This window comes from Ovis canadensis, chromosome 11, assembly GCF_042477335.2.
Source record: "Ovis canadensis isolate MfBH-ARS-UI-01 breed Bighorn chromosome 11, ARS-UI_OviCan_v2, whole genome shotgun sequence".
NCBI lineage: Eukaryota > Metazoa > Chordata > Mammalia > Artiodactyla > Bovidae > Ovis > Ovis canadensis.
Window position 1 is genome coordinate 29935007 of NC_091255.1, and position 18168 is coordinate 29953174.

At 39.4% G+C, this 18168-nt stretch overlaps 1 protein-coding gene across 1 annotated transcript in view; it reads right to left on the bottom strand.

Moving 5' to 3' along the window:
• BLMH (bleomycin hydrolase) overlaps positions 1–18168 on the bottom strand; it is a 42504-nt gene that overhangs the window by 16118 nt on the left and 8218 nt on the right. The window contains exons 6-11 of the mRNA XM_069603013.1: positions 17967–18059; positions 7464–7619; positions 6201–6359; positions 6013–6080; positions 4272–4389; positions 1607–1676 (exon numbers count right to left, since the gene is read on the bottom strand). Of these exons, the coding sequence (XP_069459114.1) occupies positions 1607–1676; positions 4272–4389; positions 6013–6080; positions 6201–6359; positions 7464–7619; positions 17967–18059 (664 nt within the window). The remainder of the gene's footprint in view (positions 1–1606; positions 1677–4271; positions 4390–6012; positions 6081–6200; positions 6360–7463; positions 7620–17966; positions 18060–18168) is intronic.

Sequence of the window (18168 nt, forward strand, 5' to 3'; positions counted from 1 at the left end):
CATGCACAAAATGCACTTTACTTCACAATAGTTTAGCAAGTGTCTCATAATCACAGAACAATGACAGAAATCACAGAAGGGGAACATGCAACTACGTGATGATGAACACAGTAACAGTGCTGATATTTGTTTACATATAAACACTGAGCTGCAGAGTTCCAAAGCAGACCCCAGGGACCGTTAAGCCAAAACCCACCCATGATCATTTCACAGGGAGATGAAGAGACTTGGAAAGACTGATGAAATGGCCTCTCGGTGTTGGCCATCACAACTGCCTGTGCTGCTCAATCGGGGCACACACAAGCCTTGTCAAGGCTCTTCTAAGACAGCAGTTTTCAAATACAAATGACTGAAGCTCCATGTGCTCACTTCAAAGCCTCTACATCCCTCCTTCTTCCACCTTTTTACCCCTGGAAATCCTAGAGCTCTAAAGGACTTAGCTGGAAAATCATTTAAACAGAGAGGGAAGTAACAGAGAGTTGTTGAGGTCTCTAATTTCTTTTTCTTTTCTTTCCCTTTATTTATTTAATTTCTAGCTGATTCCTGCTTGAGTGAGATGGCTAAAGTTTGATTCCAAGTGTCTGGGTTATCTCACTAGATTCCCCATCTACTTCCTCCCAGCCTTCTAGCTAGTCTAGTAAGTAAGCTGTGGTTAACACGTCCTTCCTAGCCGGAATCCACTGGCTAAGGTAAGGCATGTGGACTCTGGGAAGAAGACGCACACAGCACCCAGGCAAACATGCTGACATGCATCACGTTCTAGGGCAGTTGCCACTTTTTGGTTTGAAACCCTAAAAATTAAAGCACACCACCACCTTAGTATCTACCTTAAAAGTAGATGATAATCTACTATTATCTACCATGAAAAACAATCTTTAAAAATATGGTCTCAAAGATTTGCAACACCCTGAACAGTTAATCAATGGTGATCTCTGGGTGGCAGGATTATTAGAGGTTTTTTTTCCCCCCGACTTTGGGCTTATCTGTAGTTTTTATTTTGCTACAACTCACATATTATCTGTTTGTTTTTTAAAGCCCAATTACTAGAATTTACTTAAGACTTCTGCCTGGCTTTTGATTGTCAGAATAAAACAGTTCTAAATGGTAACCACAACATTCTCTTCCTCTTTAGACCCCACAACTTCTAATGAGCCTCCAATAAATGCCTCAAGTTTCTTGCCAGGCCCATTCTCCTCCTTGGAAGGTTTCTGATCTTCTAGAGTTAGTGCAGCCAACAAAAAGGCACCAAATGCTGTACAGCCAACAGTCCTGGCAAAGGACACTCAAGTTTCTTACTGGCCAAGGGATTCCGGTACAGAGACGTGTAGGAGGGTCACTATGGTCTGGAACAAATGCCAGCACATACTGGTCTCAGAGCCAACCATGGCATTCAGGCCTACCACGATGCTGGTAGGAATGCTGGGGGCAAACGAGATCCTCAGATTTTTCTCTACAATAGTCCAGCTAATAATTTAGCTAACTGGACCAATTACTGAAAAACAGATTCACACCAGGGCAGCTCTTTCTTCCCATATCTCTTAGGAGGCAGAGAGTAAAACAGAACCCAGTCACTTTGAGTCTGGCATTATTACCAGCATAAGCTTACCTTTGTGGCCGTGGTCTTCACCCCAAGAATTTTCCACTCTCCATTTTATGAAAGCGCCGTCCTGATCATCCTGTAAAAGAGTGGACAGCGTAGTCTGAAATGAGATCTGTCCAGATGAGGTGTCATGTAATTTTAGCTCTTATTCAGCCACTCAGAAGAAACAGCCTTCTCTATACAGCAACGCTATACATGACCAGGGCTGTATATCTTCTACTATAACTAAGAGAATTTTCTATTAGAGGTGGATTTTGAATCCCTTCAGGTGAAAATACAATAAACCCAGCCAAGCAATAAATATTACTATTTTCTCCTTTACATTTTATGGTATACAGAAAATAAGCACATTAAAATCCCTTTTGGCTAAGAAAAACAAAATGTTAAAATTACGAAAAGCAGTAAACACCATCTGAAGCCAGGGACTCGCTTTCAATTAGCATTCTTTGCAGAGGCATCTCACTGTATTTATTTTAACAATGAATCTCAGACCTAGTCAAGAGTTTAAAAAAGAAAACAAACACATTCCCATCATATAGCCTATTTTTCTTACTTAGGGGAACCAAGAAATGATACTTTCCAAAATGTGCCTTTTTACTGATTTGGTTACACAAATATTGAATTTAATACAGTATAGATGGCAAAGCAAAACACTATTTCCATAAAACAAAACCTAGGCAGTTCTGTTCATCTATCTTCATCAATAAAATGATACTCATCATGATAATTTTCATTTACAGTCTTTATTACAGTGATACAGAGAGGGATAAGAAGGTTCCATTTGGGAAAAGACTGTTCTCTTTCATGTTTACCCAGAGCATTAGCTGATGTCAAAACAACTTAAATCTTTGTAGCCTGAGAAGAGAACTGGCTCCTGAATTATCTCCTAATGATTTCATCTGTCAACTCCCACTTGCATAAAACTGCACAAATCACATCTAAATAGGATTCAGTTTTACTCCTGACAGTTTTCTTGAATCTCAGGAATTTTCCATCTCAGAAATAGCCAACAATCAAACCCCAAAGTTTCAAATACCCTTATCTGGACTACTCCTTAATCTTAGCCCCAGAGATTTTCAAAACCACATCAATAAACTATACATTCTGGGTCAAGCTTATTGAATGTTTTGGTTTTCTACTCCCTGCCTTGTAGTACATCTTTACTTTCCTTTTAAAATATTGGTGTTAGAATCTACATCACCTGAAGTCATTTATTACAGGAAGTTTGAAAATGCTTCCTCTTCTTGCCCTTGCCAATGAATTCCTACATGACCTAGATCAAGCCACGTCATCTACAAATATAGAATAGTATCTGGAACTCCCTCTCAGGGATTCCAAGAAATCAGCAACAAGAAAGGATACCCCAGAATACTTACAAGCATTTATCTCTGCATTATCATTCAAAGGCAATGCAAACTAGTTTTATAGAGGTCAAAAGTGGAGAGAAGAGAAAAATCTCAATATAAAATTCCAGTTATGATAACATTAATTCTGCTTTATAATATTAACATGTAATGTAGCTCCATTTCCCAGAGGGGAAAACAGCGTATTACTAAACCATGCCTATTAAAGAATGGAAATTCCAGAGAAAAAGACATGGAGTATGTATGACTTTTATTTCTGAAAAGTAGTAATACTCTAAAACAGAGATGGAAAATGATAAAAAGCCAAACTCTCTTGGAAATTATAAAGTTTTTGTTTTCCTTTTTAATAATCCTCTAAATAGTTTAAAAGTTTAACTTTAAGGAGCTTAGTTGTAACTCCACTAAATTTTATAATATAGCAGGGCCAAACATAGAATAAAGCACCAAGTTGTTCATATTTAAGTGGTTTAATAGTACTTTATTCTAGTTTATTTACGATTACATTTTATCTCAATATTTATAGTATTTTCTGAAAAGCTCCTTCTAATATTTTGCTTCTAATGTCAAGACAGTTATTCTGTGACACTCTTTCCAGTAATTAGACAGGCTTGGAAAGAACATTTTTGCTTGCAGTGGTAAAGAATTAAAGCATAGTTTGATGTCTTCTCTTCTTTATGATCCCTGAGCACAGAAGTAAAACTCTCTTCTACAGACTGGGAATGAGGAGGCTTATTTGTGAAAGATAATGCTGCAGTTGTTGTTTCCAACACTGTATCCTAGAAACAGTGGTGTTACTAGTCAGAATATTCCATAGGGAAATCCAAAATACTCTACATCCCATTTTCTGAAACTCTGAATAAACTCAGTAATGGGCATGGAGTCTACCAATTACTGTTACTGACATTTTACTGCAGAAGAATCTGAATGACAAAGGTGAGACTGAACACTAACCATCAAGATATGAACACTTTCAGGGCACACTTTAATTCCTTATTAAACTGAAGTGGTCTTCTTCCAAGTTTCCTTGCTGACCTCTTTTCACACCGAGAATTTCCAAAATTACAGAGAAGCAGTTACTTCCTTACTCCCTGCTGACCCAAATTTTGTTCCTCATGGACAGTTCCTATTTTTATGACTTCTGAAAGCAAGCAGCCAACCCCCCAGAGAGGTGGGTACAATGTCTTGCTTGGAACCTAACTTCTAACAGGAAGCACATACACTGAAGAAGCTCCGCTGGATTAAATGGCCCGCAGGGGAATGGAGGTCCCCCTGTGCAGACACCGGTGTCTGCACACTGGGGGTCATACCTTTTCTGAGACAGCAGTGAAGGTCATGGCGTGGGTCATAAGTGACTCGCCAAAAGTCAGCCTCTCAGCTTTATTCATGTTCTTCATGGAGACACCGAACACCAACTCATGGTCATAGCTGTTATAAAAAGAATAGCACAGAATATACAAAGTACAATCACGGGGGATAATTGGCTTCCGGCTATGAGAAGATCACAGAAGAAACTGAAGGGGCTCAGCAGCTCCAGACAAATCTGGGCTCAGCTCTTCTGAGAACATGGGACATGCAGAATCTAGTCTCTCAATGGGATTCCATTCTCTCTGTGTCACAAGAGCACTCAGAAAAATAGGAAGTTATTAACATAAATTCCCCTAATCAAAAAACTGTCGAAAGGCTGCACTGTCAATCTGGAAAGAAAACAACAGCAAAAAAAGTTTCTGAAGTATTTCTTTCAAAAATGGTCTCTTTTGAGCTGGTTGGGCTTCCCCTGTGGCTCAGCTGGTAAAGAATCCGCCTGCAATGCGGGAGACCTGGATTTGATCCATGGGTTGGAAAGATCCCCTGGAGAAGGGAATGACTACCCACTCCAATATTCTGGCCTGGAGAATTCCATGGACTGTATAGTCCATGGGGTCGCAAAGAGTTGGACATGACTGAGTGACTTTCACTTTGAGCTGGTAGCATTCAGTTTCTGAATTCACGTAGACCATGGCTAACTGTGAAATTTAAATAAATGTCAAAATATTGGAGAATATTTTCAAAGTTTAGAAAATCTCATGAATTCTTTTAGCAGATTTCCTTTCTCCTACTGTTAACTGTCAAGATATTTATTCAATTTCCTACAAATAATAATTACTTAAAATAATACTAATGTGATAAATTTTAACAGTCAAGGATTTAGTATGATTTGGTTCACAAACGAACCTTCGTTGTCATCAGCAACCAGAAGGAATGCTTTAAAGTGTGTATCCAAATTAGTCCTAGTTGTCATAAAGACAAAATACATACGGTATCAAAATAATGGAAGCAGTAAGAAGAATCAAACATCAAACCAGAGACCTAGAAAACCTTTTGTTACATCCCAAATACACTTAACAGATTTACACATTATTCAATTTTTTTTTAAACTGTCTTCCTCAAGGAGAAATATTGTATTATATCCCTTATATGTGGAATCTAAAAAGAAATGATACAAATTAACTTACTTACAAAACTGAAAGAGACTCAAAGACTCAGAGGAAGGACTTGTGGTTACCAGGGGAGAAGGACCAGTTAGGAAGTTTGGGATGGACATGAATATATTGCTGCATTTAAAATGAATAACCAACAAGGACCTACGGTACAGCACAGGGAACTCTGCTCAGTGTTACGTGGCAGCCTGGATGGGAGGGGAGTTTGGGAGAGAATGATACGTGCATATGTATGGTTGAGTCCCTTCACTGTCCACCTGAAACTGCCACAACATTGTTAATCAAAATAAAAAGTTTTAAAAAAAGTTTCTTCCTCATGTAGTATGACTTTTTAGGAGCACCCAACAATTTCAACTCAGATATGATCTTGACTTCCCAGGTTAGAGCATATAAATATGTGGCGTTCCAGCGTTTCAGCTATGAATCCTCAAACTCTACAAAACGGAAAGAAACAGGCCCACCCTCAGGCTTAATCTCTGAATGAACCTCAGCTGAGTCACTTCGTACCAAGAGTGTACGCCAACAGCCACAAGCCACAAACGATTCTCTATTTTAAATTTCTTGTACTCACACATTCATGTCACTGAGGCCCAGTTTGCCATTGAAGTGTTTCCCAACATCACAGCCAAACCATACAGCCTAGAAACAGAGGAAAGAGGAAGACAGAATGTCAACATATGTCCTATCTTCCTATTCCACCAAAGATCTGGAAGAAGAGACTTTAACTCTGTATGTAGAAGACACAGAAACAATACCAACCTCTCCATCTTTGATGGAGGCAGCAACCATCTTTTTCAAGAAGTCAATGGGTTGGTTGTTATACAGAGTTTTTCTCCCTCCGACCATATTGCTTAAATAGTCCACTGTGTAAAGTTTGTTGTATTTGTGCTGAGGCCGAGGGTCATTCACTAAACAAATCTAGGAGATCAAGAATATGTTGATCAGAATATAACACCAGGAATATTAAGACAGAGACCTCCCCTCCAAGTTCATATATTTATATCAAGCTTATCACTTCTGCCTACAAGAATAAGCATTACGAACACACTGTTAAATAGCCAAGAAACAAAAGGTGGCAGGGTCCTTTTGAGAGAGGTCCCTGTATATTCTATTTAGTTGAAGGGAGACATTTGGGAGCTGCATCACCATTTTTCCTATTGGCAAAAGTCACCCCAAAACTAATCCTAAAGAATTATGTGCACCAAGTAAGGCAAAATGAGCCCATCATTACAAGACCCCTGCTCTCAAGTTTCAAGACAGGCTCAATGCCTGGCAGTACAGTTGAATTGGGACTCCAATGATAAAACAAAGCCATTTTCTTTTAAGAGGGTGAAGTGAAAAGTGAAGGTGTTAGTCACTCAGTTGTGTCCAACTCTTTGCAATTCCATGAACTGTAGCTCGCCAAACTCCTCTCTCCATGGAATTCTCCAGGTTAAGAATACTGGAGTGGGTAGCCATTTCCTTCTCCAGGGGATCTTCCCAGGGATTTCCCAGGACCCATGGATCAAATCCTGCATTACAGGCAGATTCTTTACCATCTGAGCCACCAGGAAAGCCCTTTAAGAGGGTCAAGATGCCAACAAGGAAGGGAAGACTGGCACCTGCTAGGCAGGTGGAGAAGTCCTGAAGTTAGTGGGAAAAATCGGGCTGAGATACTGCTCCTTTCCACGAAAGAGTCCCCAGAGGCCCACAGCACAGTGATGCTCTGAACCCATGGTAAGAAATGCCCACTAGGCTTTTACTGTCTTTGCACTGGAGAATGACTCAGGGCCCAGATAAGGGGAGCTGATGGGAATTAAACTGAATGTGGACCCACAGTTAGAGAAGTCTTGAGGAGGAATACTGGGAATCCTGAGTGGCCAACTGAACTGGTATATAAAATACTTCAGAAGAAGAGGAAAAATTTGGTTTAGTGTCTTGTTGGATGACCATGCATATTAACCTTGGAATTGGATACTCTTTCTTGTAGTCAACAGGTATTTGAAAATAAAAAGCCAGTGGCTGCCATCACCAGTTTCTAACCTTATCTTCCATATTGAAGAGTGGCTTGACATGTTGCCTGTAAAACTTCAAGGGTGTTATAGGGCCAATCTTTTGATAGTTTTTATCTTTGTCTCGATACTCCCAGGTGAACGTCTCTGGTGGATTACCCAAACAGATGCACACCACTCTGAATATCTGGAAAACAGGAGGACAGATGAGCAATGGCTAGAGGGAAGCAGTATTTTTACCTCTTTTCTTCAAGTTTCAAGCTTGGGGAACACAAGAAATCAGAGGCTATATTCAAGTCAGAGATTTCACAGGAAACTTAATATTGCTCCAAAAATTGGAAGGTTGATGTTCAGGATTTGGTATCCGCAAACTTCTGAGTTCTTAAATAAACACTCAGAACAATACAATTCTGAAATGTTAATATTTAGTGCTTTGTATTTGCCCTGCAAGTCAAACTTCCTTAGCCAAGAAATCACTCACCACTGATCCACAGCAAGATCTGGGTTGCTGCTGATTGTATTTCAAGCGACAAATAATTACATACATTTTATAAATAGATTTCCTTCCCTTTATGCTTCCAGGTTTTGCTTTGATTGTGACAGGGGTCTCTACTCCTAGAAAAGTCACTAACTTTTTGGTGGAGTTTAGATGACAATGTCTATCCAAAGTAATACCAGAACGAGAATACACGGAGTAGAAAGGTACCATTTCTGGGGCTGAGACTGTAACATTCTCTCTAATGATGTCACAAAACCTTCAAGTTGGCATCATTACAATCCAAGGATGCATTTTATATTATTTTCATCTCACAGAACGACAGAAGTATAGAGACATACCCTACATAAGGTCAGAGCACAGAAGTACATTCTCTTCTGTATCAAATTTCCTTTACTTTTGAAAAAACAGACACTATGATCTGCTTCTTCTTTCTCCACCCCAATCACCACCCTGATCCAGTCTCATCACTTACCACCTGCATTATTTGCTCCTTACATTTGAATACTCCACTACAGTTAAAAGAAGTGGATCCTGAATGTGACTGTTTTGTGCTACCCATTATATATCTGCTAGGTTAACTTAATTCTCATAGAACTCTCTCACGGTGTAATTTCCCTCTTCCTCCCTCCTCCAAAAGACTCAAAGAAATTAAGCAATCTACTTAAGATCACATCGCTAGTAACTGGCAGAATCATGATCTGAAGTCACACTGTCCAAAAAAAAGAAAAAAAAACTAAAGTATTGCTCCACTGGTTCAGGGTTTAAAACAAAAAAGGAAATACTGTCTACTGTGCTATACCACAATCCATGTCTCTCAGTCTTCTCAACAAAAATGGTAGATACTATTCACATTTGACAGATAAAGAAATCAAGGTTCAGGAAAATAAATAGCTTGACTGAAGTCCTAAAGCCAGTAAATTGCAAAAATCAGGCCTCAAAAGAGCCTTGGGACAGATACCCTGATAAGTAAGGTTCAAACTTCTTCTTTGAACCAAAGCTAGAAAATTAGAAATAGGCCTGCCTATGACTTCAGGCCTATAATTAAGGATAAAAAGACTCTTATGTCATATGGAAGACAGAGCCTGATTCTACCACCTTAACAGAAACACATCAACCTACAGATGAAGGTATGTGTGCCTTTCATTTTATGTTTGTTTTCCAAGAGAGGGTCTTCCTTTACTAGGATTTGCTTTACGTCTTAGGAGCCTGAAAGGCTGGTCCTTCCCCCACCACCCTCCCTTTTTAAAGTTACGTATTTCTTTTTGGCCGTGCTGGGTCCTCGCTGCTCCGTGGGCTTTTCTCCAGCTGTGGAAAGCAGGGGCTACTGTCCAGCTGTGGTGTTTGGGCTTCTCACTGCAGTGGGCTCTCCTGTTGTGCAGCATGGGCACATGGGCTTCAGGAGGTGCAGCCTCCAGGCTCTAGAGCAACTCAGAAGTTGTGGCATACAGGCTTAGCTGCTGTGTGGCAGGTGGGATCCTCCCAGACCAGGGATCAAACCCATGTCTCCTGCACTGGCAGGCAGAATCTTTACCACAAAGCCACCAGGGAGGCCCAACTGCCTCTCTTTTAACATATCATTCTCAGGCTAGTTTCTAATACAGAAAAGCAGCAGCCGGGCATCACATGAGCAACTGTAATTGAGCTAATCTAGCCATGGATTAATGAGCTCTTTTTGAGATTCCTAAGGACCAGACAGTCATTTTGTATTTCCTCAGCACCAAGGCCACAAGTGGTAATTTTCATCATGAGGACCCTGCCACTGGTTAACCATGGTCAAGACAATTAAAGTGTATAATATGTTTAACAAAGGAAGGCTTTATAGCCTTAAATGATGTGTATTTTCAACTAATAATCATTGTCACATGTGTATGAACATTTTATACGGGGTCATTTTAATTAATTCTCAGTCATCCACTTGGTTTACCCAGTTCAGTTAGGCCCTGGCAAAAAAATGGGGGAGACTAGGGCTAGGCCTAATGAAGATTAAGTAAGTGAACTTCCTATTACTTTTAAACACATTCTAAATATAAATATGAGTGTTTTACACTATGATTTACATATACCTTATTGGGCATCTGACTCCCTCTCTATGGTAAAAAGTGTGAAATCATTCCTTCCTTCTCATCAAAAATGCACTAAAGGCAACCCACTCCAGTATTCTTGCCTGGAAAATCCCATGGACAGGGGAGCCTGGCAGGCTACAGTCCATGGAGGTCACAAAGAATTGAACATGACTGAGCAACTTCCCTTTCTTTTCTGATATTTCTAAAATAGTCAACAAGGCCCTACTGTCTAACACAGGGAACTCTACTCAACACTCTGGAAGAAGCTATCTGGGAGCAGAGTCCAAAAACAAGTAGATGTACTCCTATCTGTAACTGAATCGATGCCAAAACAAATGCAACTTTGTTAATCAACTGTACTGCACTAGAAACTAAAAATTAAATGAAGATATCAGTAAAAGGGAAAAAAAATGCACTAAAGGAAATCTGCATTTTAGCTATCTAAATGAATTCTATAATTCATCTCTTTTTGGAATAAAAATATTTATGCCTTACTGCATATATTTTATAAAGCTGAATTTTTATCAAAGATATATACAAGGGATGAATGAGGATAAGCGTGACATCTCTCTCTTATATTTTGATAAAACTGTAATCTGAGACAATGTTGGTTTGTTTTATATTATTTTTTTACCATGACAATAAATTATCCAAAGCCATTCACATTCAAGTCAGTTTAAAACACTTTGGAAGGAACGTTTGGCTCCAAGTCAACTAACAATTGTGAAACAAGCTCTAATTTTAAAAAATTATCTGAATTATAATCTCCAGGGCCCATGATACTTCAATTCTTGATAAGAGACTCTGCTGTTCTGAAAAACTATTCCTTGTTCCCAAAATACAAAGCTGGCAGTGAGCTTTGGGTATCTGAGACTGCTCTCTGGTGGACAACTCGGGAGCTGCTATCTGTTTCTCACAAGATGAAGTTGACATTCAGGACAATAAAAGATACTGGACATTGAACGAAGTCTTCATATAGAACTGAATACTGGTGAATAATAGAACCCAAAAGCAATGGCAAAAAGACAAAAGACACAGAAAGCATGAAATACAGGACACAGGGAAAGAAAGTATGGACCCCAATTTAAAGACAAATGATGTTGGACAGAGTCAATTCCCATCCTCATGGCTAAACTGGAAGACAGACACCAAGTAAGAGGAGGAAGGCAGGATGCAATAGCTGAGAGTCAGTCATGAAAGCTTAGAAGGGTGAGAGTTTAAAGCCAGCTACAGGCAGACACAGAATGGAGGAAACCATAGTAATTAGAAATGTTACTGGCTTGGCCAAAAAGTTCGTTTGGGTTTTTCCATAGGATGTTACGAAAAACCTGAATGAACTTTCGGTTCAACCCAGAAGAATGGGAAGGTAGTGCAATGGTTAACAACCAAGCTACCTGCAATGGAGCAAAACTGGCAATGCTAAGAGTTCAGTGCCTGGTACCACAGAAGAAGGAACAGAATCTTGGAATCGTCATTTGTATTTACAATACTGGGTTGTCCAGTAAAGTCTGAAGCACTGTAGAAATGTGACTTCCTTCTATTGTAAAAACACAAAGCTACACTGCCATTAAGAAATCATCTACTCTGACCTTTTAGCTTCACTGATGGAGAAATTAGGTTCAAAGGTAAAGTGACCTATTGATCACGGAGGAGAATGACTACCAGGACACAGAAACTGTCACAGAAAATAGCCGAACTCTGGAGAAGGTTCGGTGCCGAGGGTAAATGAGCCAGTCGCATGAGAAGAGTGGAGACCTTGGTGATTGCTGACAATGCAGAGAAAGGGGAGAGGAGACAGCTCTCTACTGCTTTCTGATGGGGAATGAAAGAAAAGGCAGGGATCTGCTTTGAAAACAAAACTCCTACTTGTGCCAGCAAAAGCAAGTGGAGGAGGAGAAATTTCCTGGAGGCATTAGATATATTTTAGGGCAGGGAAAGACACAAAAACCTACACTTAAGAGGTGTGTGCCTTTCTGTGATGTTAAAGAAAATGAGCTCACAAGGATGATAACTAAGAGTCAAATGATTACCTTCAGATATAAGAAGATCTACAGTGAGCTAGCCACTAGGGGATTTAAGCTGAGGAGTGATGTGGCTTAATTTTTGTTTTAAAAAAGATGTCACCCTGGCTGTTTTGAGAACGCATGGTAAAACAGCGGGAGAGGAAGAAGGGAGACCAGTGTGGAGGCCATTGTTCTGTAGTAACTAAGAGTCAAATGATTACCTTCAGATATAAGAAGATCTACAGTGAGCTAGCCACTAGGGGATTTAAGCTGAGGAGTGATGTGGCTTAATTTTTGTTTTAAAAAAGATGTCACCCTGGCTGTTTTGAGAACGCATGGTAAAACAGCGGGAGAGGAAGAAGGGAGACCAGTGTGGAGGCCATTGTTCTGTAGATGAGATATGGTAGTGATTCCCACTTTTAGAGTCTGTTTAGATCAAAGAAATAGAAATTCAGACTCTCCAGCTCCACCCAGATCTACTGAGTCAATCTACACTTTAACAAGATCCCCAAGGGATTTGACTGTAAAGTTTGAAAGCGCTACGTTAAGCACATTTACTCTTTCCCTCCTCCCAAATTCTGCTTCTTCAATTATTACTTCTCTCATTTACACTGCTATCCCTGACCACATACAGGTTCCCTCATAATCACTCAAAAGCCTTCTCTCCCCTACCTGGAAACCTTCCATTTATATCACCCCAAATCTTCCCTCTTCCTTGTCCTCCACATTGGCAGGTCCTGTTATCCTCACTTTGAAGATACACCACCCTCAAATATATCCACTTCTCTTCATCCTTATTTTCATCCATCTAGTGGGAACCACTACCATATCTCATCTACACAATAGCCTCCACGCTGGTCTCCCTTCTTCCTCTCCCGCTGTTTTACCATGCGTTCTCAAAACAGCCAGGGTGACATCTTTTTTAAAACGAAAATTAAGCCACATCACTCCTCAGCTTAAATCCCCCAGTGGCTAGCTCACTGTAGATATTCTTATATTTTTGATGTTTATGCTAAGTGAAGTAAGTCAGACAGAGAAATACTGTATGACATCACTTATATGTGAAATTTAAAAAATACAGCAAACTAATGAATATAACAAAAAAGCAGCAGACTCACAGATACAGAGAAAAACTAGTGGTTAACTGTGTGTGGGGGAAGGGGTGATATAACGATTGGAGAGTGGGGGCTACAAACTAATAATGGCTGTAAGACAAGCTCAAGGATGTACTGTACAAAAGGAGGTTATAGCCAGTATCTTCTAATAACTGTAAATGGAAAGTAACCTTTAAAGCTTGTGTATACTCGATGACATAAAGCAAGATCCGCTATGACCCACCTCCTAGAGTAATGGAAATAAACAAAAGTAAACAAGTGGGACCTGATTAAACTTAAAAGCTTTTGCACAGCAAAGGAAACTATAAACAAGGTGAAAAGACAACCCTCAGAATGGGGTTAAATAATAGCAAATGAAACAACTGACAAAAGATTAATTTCCAAAATATATACGCAGCTCATACAATTCAATGCCAGAAAAACAAACAACCCAATCAAAAAGTGGGGAAAAGATCTAAACAGACATTTCTCCAAAGCAGACATACAGATGGCTAACAAACGTGAAAAGATGCTCAACATCACTCATTATTAGAGAAATGCAAATCAAAACTACAATGAGATATAACCTCACATCAGTCAGAATGGCCATCAGCAAACAGTCTACAAACAATAAATGCTGGAGAAGGTGTGCACTGTTGGTGGGAATGTAAATTGATACAGCCACTATGGAAGATAGTATGTAGATTCCTTAAAAAACTAGGAATCAAACCAACATAAGACCCAGCTTCCCTGGTGGCTCAGACGGTAAAGCGTCTGCCTATAATGTGGGAGACCTGGGTTCGATCCCTGGGTCGGGAAGATCCTTTGGAAAAGCAAATGGCAGCCCACTCCAGTACTCTTGCCTGGAAAATCCCATGGACGGAGGAGCCTGGCAAGTTACAGTCCATGGGGTCGCAAAGAGTCAGACACAACTGAGTGACTTCACTTTCACTTTCTTTCATGACCCAGCAATCCCAATCCTAGGCATATACCCCGAGGAAACCAAAACTGAAAGACATGTATATCCCATTGTTCACTGCAGCACTATTTACAATAGCTAGAACATGGAAGCAACCTAAATGTCCATCGACAGATGAATGGATAAAGAAGTTGTGGTATATATACACAATGGAATATTACTCAGCCATAAAAAGGAATGCATGTGAGTCCATTCTAATGAGGTGGATGAACCTAGTACCTATTATACAGAGTGAAGTAAGTCAGAGAGAGAAAGATAAATATTGTATTCTAATACATATATATGGAATCTGGAAAAATGGTACTGAAGAATTTATTTCCAGGGCAGCAATGGAGAAACAGACGCAGAGAATAGACTTATGGACATGGGGAGAGGGGAGGAGAGGGTGAGATGTACGGAAAGAGTAACATGGAAACTTATATTACCAAATGTAAAACAGATAGCCAACAGGAATTTGCTGTATGGCTCAGGAAATTCAAACAGGGGCTCTGTATCAACCTAGAGGGGTGGGATGGGAAGGGAGATGGGAGGGAGGTTCAAAAGGAGGGGATACATGTATACCTATGGCTGAGTCATGTTGAGGTTTGACAGTAAACAACAAAATTCTGTAGTTATCCTTCAATTAAAAAATAAGTTTAAAAAAAGCTTGCATATTAAAAAAACTATAGGCACTAGAGAAACACAAAGAAAATGAAAAAAGGAACTTATTAACAGTGCATAGGATCCTTTCTTTAAGCTAAATTTTATATGATCTTAAATGAAAGAAAAGTACATAAGGAAAAGTATCAGAGAGTTGGCAGTGATAACCTCTGGATCACAAGGACTTTCTATGTCATCCTGCCCTGGGTTAGTTAGTACGTAATTTCTTATGTTTACAAAAGTTTAAAAGTACAAGCCTTATTCATGCTCCTGGTATAACACACTCAAAAGCCTCCAATGTGCAACAAGGTAGAATGATTAGCAAATATAATTCAAATATATTATATGCTTCAAACTAAGAAGTTAACTGTTCAGTTGAAAAAATAAAAGAAACAGGTATCCCTCCAGAAGAAAGGAAGAAAGATAAAAAGAAAGAGATACCTAGGTGTGTGCTGTGCTGTGGTCAGTCAATTCACTTATGTCTGACTCTTTCTGACCCAGGGACTGTGGCCCACCAGGCTCCTTTGTCCATGGGATTCTCCAGGCAAGAATACTGGAGTGGGTAGCCATTCCTGTTTCCAGGGGACCTTCCCAACCCAAGGATCGAACCCGAGTCACCTGCATCACAGAGGCAGATTTTTTACCCACTGAGCCACCAGGGAAGCCTCCTTAGAAATGCCTTTAGCATAAACACATCTCATTCAAAGCTATGGGAGCTTCATGGCTGTTGATTCAAGTCATCATTTTGAGGTGCCTACAAGGCTAGGCAAATCACAGGTACTAATTTGTGGCTTTAAAACCACAACTAGACTCTTCATTACCAGAAGAGTCAGGTTCACTAATGAGAAGTCATCTAGGGAATTATAAAAATTTAAAGACCTACCACACAGAATTCTGTAGTCAACAGTTTACAGAGAATCATTAAGTAAATAATCCTATAAAACATTTATACTCAGGACTTGGCAAGGTGGTGTTTTACTTTTTCCAAGGTTAGGAAAGGAGAGAAAAGATATGTAGAATATATCTGCCGTCTTAGCAGCTAATCGCAGGCTCAGATAATGGACTTTAGATACATCATTTAAAAGATCATTAAAGCAAATATCTTAAGTCAACAGGATGTTTGTGATCTGCAATAAGTACCATCTGAGACTATTTCCATAACTCTTTACAGACCCTTCCTCCCTACCCCCTATACCCCACAATCTTAGTATAATCATAAAGGCAAATTATGCAAGAGACATGGCTTTAAGAAGAGAGATCATTCTAAGGAAGAAACAAGAAAACTACCATTTACTGGACAACTGCTATATACCAGGCACTAGAACTTACACTCAGATATTTAATTCTTTATGTGATCCCCACAAAAATCCAATGAGGAATGCATTTTAAACTCAAACTGAATCTGAGACAGGTTAAGTATTTTATCCAAGATCACAGAGCTGTTAAGTGATAAAGGTGAAACCCATGTCCTATTCCAAAGCCTATTTCTTTTACTACAGATACCTTTCTTAACAAAGAACACTTAAGGAGTAGAGAGAGAAGTAAATATGAGACAATTTAAATGTATCAGGCAAAATTACACCTCTGTATTCAACCACTGAACAATATTTAAGAAACTAAATTTTATCAAGCCCAGGGATGGGGGAGCCTGGTGAGCTGCCATCCATGGGGTCGCACAGAGTTGGATACGACTGAAGCGACTTAGCAGCAGAGGCTGTAGAGGCATTAAAGAAACAGGAGAATATGAAATAGTTTAAATGTATCAGGCAAACTGACACCTCTGTATTCAGCCACTGAACAGTATTTAAGAAACTAAATTGTATCAAGTGAGAGGGTAGGGGCATTACACATGAACAAATTGAGACCTGACAGTTTGAGGAACCTATCCCAGGTCACACGGCTGTTAAATAACGAGAAGGCGAGATAGTCTGACCTCAGAGACCATGCTCGGGACTACATTCTGCAGCCTCTCTAAAATTTAAAGGAAAGCACGAGTGAAGCATTAACGTTGTCCACTGTAGTAAAACAAAAAAAATTTAGACTGTTTTAATTCCACAAAAATAGTCCTGAAAGAACTGTTAGTTGAATGATTTCGAGTAATGGGTCCACTAGATCAAAAACATAAATATTTGTACTTTTCTTAAAGCAATTTCACAGTTTTATACATATTCATTTGGATTATGGATAGTATTAAATGTAATCATTGATGTAATTATATAATAAAGATTCTTAACTGCCTTGATAATAAATATTGCACCCTGGTATTTGTTTAATGCTCTTTAAAGTTTTCCAAAATGTCTTCACATACATTGTTTTAACCACTATAACCATGAATAGTTTCCCATTTTTATTGCTACAGAATAAAGCCAAAAGATCTGGCATCTACCTAAGATCCCTCACAGCTCTGCCTTTCTAGCTTAATTTGCTACCAAACACACTCACAAAAAGTTATGTATCAGGTACTCTGTTGTCTGAAGATTTCACCTTTGTTCATGCCAGTGTATATGAAGTCCTGTGTCTGGAATGGTTTTCCCAGCTTTCTACCTGGTAAATCTCTACAGCTCTTTCAAGAACTGGTTCAAATATCTGTCCCATGAAACCTTCAGTTCACTGACTTATTCGCTCCCTCCTTTATGACCATCAAGTCCTTTTTTATACATCTCCAGCAAAGGATTTATTATAATTATTCCTGTGTGTTTTTTTTTTTTTTTACCAAGGGATTGAGCTCCTTGAGAGTAGAGACTGTCTTTCTCATCTCTGTATTCCCAGTGCCAAACTCCTAGCAAGTATTCAATATTTATGAAATGAATAAAGAATGAAATTATACAGAATCCTAAATTGGGAAACAGCAGATTCAAGTACAAGTCCCGTGTGTATGTATACTCAGTTGTTCAGTTGTGTCCAACACTTTGCGACCCCACAGACTGTAGACCACCAGGCTCCTCTGTCCAAGGAATTTTCCTGACAAGAATAATGGAGTGGCTTGCCCTTTCCTCCTCTCAGTGATTTTCTGACCCAAAGATCAAAACAGTGTCTCCTACATCAGCATGTTGATTCCTTACTGCTGAGCCACCTGGGAATCCCACAAGTCCCATACTAAACTGCAAAGTTTATACTTCAGCCTTTTTAGCTGTAAAATTAAGTAATTTTCAATTCAATGTTAATGACAATGACCATGCTTCCTAATCAATTTAACAGATAGGAATATTCTCAGAGTTCTTTAAAAGGGTCACAAAAAATCCAGTAATTGTTATTACCTCCTCCATCATGGAGTCCTGTGTGGCTGAGATTTCTTCTTTGGTTGCACCACTGTGTACCAGGTTCCGCAGTCGTATGCAGAATTCTCTCATCTATGACAGAAATTTATTTAGTATTCCAACAGTTACCCAAATTCAACTGTAAAGGAGACTAACAGACCAACACTAGCTCCGTTTTGAAGTATAATTCAGTCAAGACCCA